The 7295-nt window shown below is 52.9% G+C and overlaps 1 protein-coding gene across 1 annotated transcript; it reads right to left on the reverse strand.

Moving 5' to 3' along the window:
• Positions 1-2868: 2868 nt before the first annotated feature.
• Positions 2869-4056, reverse strand: RNF186 (ring finger protein 186). Its single transcript, XM_059375531.1, has one exon. The coding sequence runs from the start codon at positions 3878-3880 to the stop codon at positions 3179-3181; it is 702 nt and encodes a 233-aa protein (XP_059231514.1). The 5' UTR covers positions 3881-4056; the 3' UTR covers positions 2869-3178.
• Positions 4057-7295: the final 3239 nt, after the last annotated feature.

Here is a 7295-nt window from a genome sequence, read left to right on the forward strand (position 1 = left end):
TGGATGGTGACGCTGGGATCAAGTCAGCCACGTCTGACTCCAAGGCCCCAGAATGGGGAGATGATCTGATAGGGATGAAATTTGGCTTCTGCCTGCAATTTCTCTTCATCCTTAGGACCTCAACACCAAGCTGTCTACCAGATTGGCTTAGATAATGCTCCCATTCTGGGCTGGCTTCACCCCACTATCAAGGCCTGCCCCCTGCCCTTTGTCACGCTGAACAGGCCCCAAGAGACTCAATCACCCACAAAGGTCACTGATTGATGATAAAGGCAGACTATTAGGACCTGGGATTCTCATCCAGTAGCACTGAATCCTTCTGGGGGCCCTGGGAGGAGTGTGGCATCGTCTTCCACTTTATAGGTGAGCGAAGTGAGGCTCAGAGAAGTTCTGTAATGTCTACTGGTCACACTTTGGGTCAGAGCTTAGCTCTGGGCTTAGGCCTGCCTCTCTTTCACAGGCATCCTTTCACAGCGCTGCCTGTGTCCTCTGTTCTCCCCCAACCCTTCAGGACAGCCAGCACCAATACCGGCCTCTAGTGCCCTCTATGCGCAGACAGCCAGGGGCCAGAAAGTGCTTGGGACCAGCTGGCTTCCAAGGGGGTGAAGATGGCAGCATGAAGCCATCTTCTGCCAAGGGGATGGAGGGCCCCCTGTTTAGGGACCATGTGCCAACACAGCTTCCTGCAGGGGAGGTTGGGACTGGGTAGTCAAAGTCTATAGGAAACCCATTCTATTTTCATCATTCTCTTTTCTTTTTCTTTCTTCTGCTTTTTTTTAAAAAAAGATTTTATTTATTTACTTTGAAAGATTGAGAGTGTGTGTGTATACATGGAAGGAAGGACCAAGGGAGAGGGAAAGAGAGAATCTCAAGCAGACTCCATGCTTAGTATGAAGCCTGGCACAGGGCTCGATCTCATGACCCTGAGATCATGACTTGAGCTGAAGTCGAGAGTTGGACACTTCATTGATTGGGCCACCCAGGAGCCCCTTTTCTTTCTCTTTAGTGTAGACCATAGATTCCAGAATTCTGTGGCCCCTCTGGGCACCTGACTACTGGAATTCAGAGCCTCCTGGGGTTTCTCCTGTTATCCTTTGCAAGGCTGGACCAGCACGTAAGTGAGACAGCTTGATGGAACAGAAAGAGCTCTGGATTAATTCCTTGGGAGAGTTCTGGAAGTGATTGGCTGTGTGACCTTAGGCAGAGGAATTTACCTCTCTGACCATTAGTCCCTTCATTGGCAAGATGATTTCAACTTCATCAGGTTGTTATGAAGACTCAGCTAGAAAATTCGTGTTAGTGTGGTGCTTGTCACATTGTAAGACTCAGTAAATATGTGCCCATCATTATGATGGTAGAAATGGGGTTGTCATTGGCAACTTGAAACCTTGGTGGAGGTTTCTTCTTGGTGGAGAGCCCGAGAACCAGATAGAACGTGAGTGGAGGTGCGTGGGGGAAATGTTCTTTCTCTATCCTACCATCCCAAATGGCACATGCCCGAGGCCGGCTCAGGAAATGCAGAACAAGTTCCATCATTTGCTCATTGTGGGAAGACAGGGTGTTCTTCAAGCTCACCTGAAGAACTCACACTCACACACACTGCCAGCACGAGGAGTAACAATAGCACGGGTATCCCGGAGTTGCCCTGGAAATACCTTTACAAGAAACAAAGGAAGGCACCCAGATTGCAAGAACAGCTATTTGTATGCATCCTTATGTTTTGAGTTTTCTCTGTGTGAGTTCAGAGGGGATGTGACTCCTGTCCACTGCTCAGGGGCCCAGCTGTGCTGCCGTTCCTGGGCTTCGGGGGACTTAGGAATAATCCAGTCCAATGAGCTCAATGAAACGCAGAGAGGCAAATGATCTTGGTGGACAACATATACCCACGAGGCCAGAGTCCTTCCTTTGGGCTCCAGTGGCCGACTTCTGTCATCCCTCTCTTCCAGAGGCACAATAACCATGAACAAACGCCCAACGTGCACCTGTCATCCTCCCAGGAGGCAAAGTGGGGAGGGACAATGGATCGTGCCCAGTGAGCCTCCTGAGGTTTCAAGTCTGCTTCCCAATTAAGAGGCCTTTGGAGGGAAACAAGGCGTCATCTCCCACCCTCCATACCCCTGGATCCCTAAGCCCCTCCTCTAGCTGAGACCCGATCCTGGCAACCTGGGAAAGTCATTCCCTCCGGCAGAAGCCTCCTCTATGTTCCAGAGCAGCCTTTCAGAAGGCAGTGACTGTCAGGGTGAGGCGGGAGAGGTGGGGTTATTGTCAAGAACCATTGCATTTATGGGGCCTTTTATCTTTATGACAAGAGCTCAGATGGGAGTTGAAATGCAATCACACAGGAAAAGCAACACCCTTACGGAGCGAGCGTGAGGCCGTGCATCTGATGAGCGGTGGGACCTGCTGTTGGGTGGGGGGCGGGGGGAGTCCTTGTAACCTTGAGATTCTCTGAGAAGCCAGAGCCCAATGACACGGGCCTGGGCAATCTGGTGGGTGTTCTGGAGCAATTCCCAGACTCCCCTACATGCTCTCCACCCGTCCCCAACTCTGCTGAATGAACGTGGGACCCCCAACAGCCCCAGAGCCACTCCTTCACACAAATTACCCCCCTCCATCCCTGGAGGCGACTCACGGGAACACCCAAACCACCAGGACCTTCGTGGAGCTGGGCAGCGTAGGAGGGCTTCCCGGGCGGGGGGGGGGGGGGGGGGGGACTGCAACTTCCCAGGAGGAAAAATTTGTCAGAGTCACAGATCTAACAAACTGCCTCAAAACACAAAAGACAGAACCAAAACAAAGCGAGAAAATAAAACCACGTCCATAAGTTGCAAAAAAAATGAGTCTCGGTTCTATTTGTTCTGCAGTAAGTTCATCAACGTATACAAAGAAAAACCAGGAGTATTAGAGTAAGGAGGAAATAGAAGGCTCCTTGCGGTGGTCAAGAAATCTGCACCCCCTCCAAGACCCTGCGCCGTTTAGATGCGCTGTGTCTCGGGCAGACGTTACATCTATCACCCAGGCACATAGTTCTTGACTCAACACAACCCGGCTTTGGCTCGCAAGTCCAGCAGGTATGTAATCCTCCAAGGGAAGCAGCCTTCGTTCAGAGTCCCTTCACCTGGTCGCTGTGAGCCTAACGGGGCCCAAGAGGCAGCAGGTGCCGTCTCTTGGGGTGCGCTCAGGCGATGGAAGAGATCTCGCTGTGTTTCTGTCCTCGGCAGAATACAGTCCCGGGGGAGGGACAGCAGCTGCCCTGGCTGCTGGCGTGACAGCAGAAGACCGAGGACATTAGCAGGGCCAAGGCGATCACCGAGGCGAGCACCCACCGGATGACGCCGGGGTAGACAAAGGGCAGAATGAGGACAATGAGCAAAACCAGCAGGAGCAAGTGCACGGCCAGGCGCCGGGCAGCCACGCGGTTGGCGGTCGCCTCCTCCTGCGCATCCTCTCCCGCAACGCCGGGGTGCCCTGCCGCCGAGGGGGCGGAATCTGCCAGTCTCTGAGGACAGAGCCGCACCTCCGGCCATGGCCGGCCCAGTCGCCCCACCACGGCCTCCTGGTCGCGCAGGCTGCAGATGAGGCCCCCGGGGACAGAGGTGGCCTGGCGGCACAAGGGGCAGGTGACGGACCAGGTGTTGTCCTGGACACACAGCAGGAGCTTGAGGCAGACGGCACAGAAGGAGTGCTGGCAGCCCAGCAGCTTGGCCGGCCGGGTACAGCTGTAGGGCTCCCGGCACACCAAGCACTCTAAGTCGCCATCCGAGGAGCTCCAGTGCCCCCCTGTCGGGCCCGTGGCCTTGGCGGAGGGGGGTGTGGCTCTTGCCGAGATGGGCTGGGGCTGCTCTGGGACCCGCAGCTGCGGGATGTCTGCGCAAGCCATTTGGAGTCAGAGGGACCAGGCAACTCTGAGCCTGGGCGTCACGAAGGGTAACTGCCGGTGCCGCTGGGACCTGGATGCTGTCTGGCCTCCGGCCAGGCGTCTCAGCCTCCCTGGCCTCCTCGTCAGGCGCCTGGTGACAGCAGCCGTCTATGGCCCCTTCTCCTGGGGCTGCTCAGCTTGGCTCTTGGCTTATGTCTTCTCCTGAGATATTGTTATTTCTTTTCTGGAAACCTAGGGTTAATCAGTAACTTGTGAGCCTGGGGACCTTGAGTTGCCTGATAGGAAGGCCGGAGGGGGCAGGGCCTGAACTGTGAGTCAGGACTTTCCGGTTGGGACCAGGTGTCTCAGGAGCCCCAGTAGGATGGTAGCTGATGAGCTCTCAGATGCATTTGGATCCTCACCCTCTCCTGCCCCCTGGAGCCTTTAAAAAAAATGCAGATCTCTAGGCCCCAAACCCAAAGACTGCAATCCTCTGGCAGGTCTAGGTGGGATTTAAGAACCTTTGGTCACAGTTAACGGACATCTCTGACCATAATGCTGATGAGGGTGGCCGGGAGGACCCACTTTGAGAAATCTCACCCCTAGCCAGATTTCAGACAAAACCTTCCAGAGGTCAAGATGGGCGGACAACAGTTTTGTGCTTCGAGCACATTTGCTGACAGGTGACCTTGTGTAAAAGGGACACGGAGGGGAAAAAAACAAAAACAAAAACACACAACTGAGTGGGTGGCAAGGGGTGGTGGGGCGTGGGAAGAAAGCCCGGGCCCCCACAGAAAAACCCAAACCCAACTGCTCACGGGTCTCTCTCGTACCTGCTACTGTAGCCAGGTGCTTCCTTGTCCCAGCAGCTGTACGGACAGCTACGGAGTCCCGAGCATCACGCTTGGGGCCTGCTTTGCCTGCACCTATCCAATGACAGGTCCAATGACAGGTGTTATTTTTGGGCATGGGGAACATATGTCCTTGGGGGTCGTAAGAGCCCCTGCCCTTTATTTGGGGTTACTGGGAGCCAAGCCCTGTGCCAGGCGGTCTCCTGGGGTACCAGCACAGCCTGTAAGTGAGGCGCTGTGAGGCCCGGGAGCAAAGACGGGGTGTGGTCAGGGCAGGCCGGCTGGCAGCCTCCCAGGTGGACTCCCATGGGGTCAGGGCCCTGTGGAATCTGCCAGGACCCAAGGTCAGGTTCCCAGGAACTCAGTCTCACCAGCTCACATGGACTCCAGGAAGCCGACTCCACCGGGAAGGACTCCCGCGGAACTGACGGACGTGCACAGCATGCAGTTAGGAGAATGGGATGCCCCTACGTTGCCTTGAACTTCGGAGGGTGGGGTGGCACAGTCCATTCCTTCAAAACATGCCTCCCGTCGGTTGCATCGACTCCAGGAGGACGTACCGAATGGTCCTTTCCTGCTAATGTCACCTGTTGAGGTCCACACAGGGTCCAACTCTTTCCATCCAGCTCTTTCCTCCACCCCAAGGGGCAGGCACTGCCCTCCTGCTCCACCCTGCCCCGCCCCCGACTGGGCTTCTGTCTTGGAAATCCAGTTCCTCAAATTCCGCCTCTGCCCAGGTGTTTCTTCTTGGCCCTCAGCTTGACCGGTTGTTTCTTCCCACTAATGCTTTCCCCCAAGTCAAGCTGAAGGGGGCCTTGGATCTGACTCTGGGCTTCCGTTTTTACCCCATGCCCAGCGTCCATCTTGCCTTCTCCAGGGGCCGGTCCTGTTTTTCTTTGAGGCAACCACTGTTGACCACTGTAGTTCCCGTTCTGAGGAAGGGGGAAGGGGACGAGATTCAGCAAAACCCGTCAGCGTATTCTGTCCTATTGGCTGCAGCCGTTGATTTCCACCCAGGCAAGTGATCTAAACCAAGCCAAAGAGATTCAACTCTGGAACTTCTGAGGAGAAGCTTCCCTCACTGCTAGGTTTCCAAACTGGAGGATGGGCCCCTGAGCCTGCTAGGACCCCCAGGTCAGAGAACTTGCCTGAGAGTAAGGCGAGCGCAAAAGAAAGATGAGAAGAGAGTCAGAAACAGCCCTCATGACATGGTTTGAAAGCCTGGATCCAGCCATAACTGCAGCGAGAGCTCTATCTTCAGATTTTTTAGTTATATTAATCTATGAAACCCACCCGTTTTCATTCTTCAGCCAGCTCAAGCTGGATTTCTGCCCCTTGCATGAGAAAGTCTTCTGAGTAACATAGCAAGAGATGAAGAAAAGCCTTTACTTGGGTGCCTGGGTGGCTCAGTGGGTTAAAGCCTCTGCCTTCAGCTCAGGTCATGATCCCAGGGTCCTGGGATCGAGTTCCGCATCGGGCTCTCTGCTCAGCAGGGAGCCTGCTTCTCCATCTCTCTCTGCCTGTCTCTCTGCCTCCTTGCGATCTGTCTGTCAAATAAATAAATAAATAAATAAAATCTTAAAAAAAAAAAAAAAGCCTTTACTTGCTGTCGGACGCAGGGTCAAGCATCACAAGACAATCAACCCGTACTTGGCCAAGAGTGAACGAGCCTGTGTGTTCCTATGCTCAAAGGGAATCTGTCTTTTTGTTCCTTTGACTTGTATCAAATACTACTTCTCTGTGTTTTCTAAACCCTGGGAAGGGTTGGGGATGGAGGAGGAAAAATTTGTTGAGCTGTATTCATTTATAATGAGAAATAGAAAATCAGGTGGACAACACAGTGATATCAGCATGGCTAGTGCTCCCCCCTGCCCCTGCACCTCTGCTAGCCAGCTCTAGGGAAAGCGAAATTATCAAGAAGGTTGCTCGCTGGGTGAGCTTGTTATCAGACCAAGGGAAACTATTTATGGGTCGTGTCTAAAGAGGAACCTTTTGATATCATTGGGCAATCATCATTAAGAAAATTTATTACGGGGCATCTGGGTGGCTCAGTCAGTTAAGAGTCTGCCTTCAGCTTGGGTTGTGATCCCAGAGTCCCTGGATTGAGCCCCACATGTGGCTCCCTGCTCAGCGGACAGCCTGCTTCTCCCTCTGCCCCTCACCCTGCTCATGCTCTCTCTTGCTTATTATCTCTCTCTCTTTCTTAAATAAACAAATAAATAAATAATGTTAAAAAAAAAAAAGGAAAATGTATTGGTTGTAACAGCCCAAATATTACAGGAAAACAGAAAGTAGAACATGGAAGTTCCTTTGACCACTGCTCCTGAGAATGATGGCTTTTCACAGCACATTCCATCGTGTTTCTTGCATCCTGCCATGGCAGTTTGGGAAACTATTTATTTATTTATTTATTTATTTATTTTTAGTAGGGCAACACAGGGCTTGAACTCATAACCCTAAGATCAAGACCTGAGCTGAGATCAATGGTCGGACGCTTAACCCACTGAACCTCACAGGTGCCCCAATACTTTGTATCTTAAAGCTTTGGCTTAACTATCTAGCATTAGCACTGGCTTTAAACTGGA

This window comes from Mustela nigripes, chromosome 14 (assembly GCF_022355385.1).
Source record: "Mustela nigripes isolate SB6536 chromosome 14, MUSNIG.SB6536, whole genome shotgun sequence".
NCBI classification, from domain to species: domain Eukaryota; kingdom Metazoa; phylum Chordata; class Mammalia; order Carnivora; family Mustelidae; genus Mustela; species Mustela nigripes.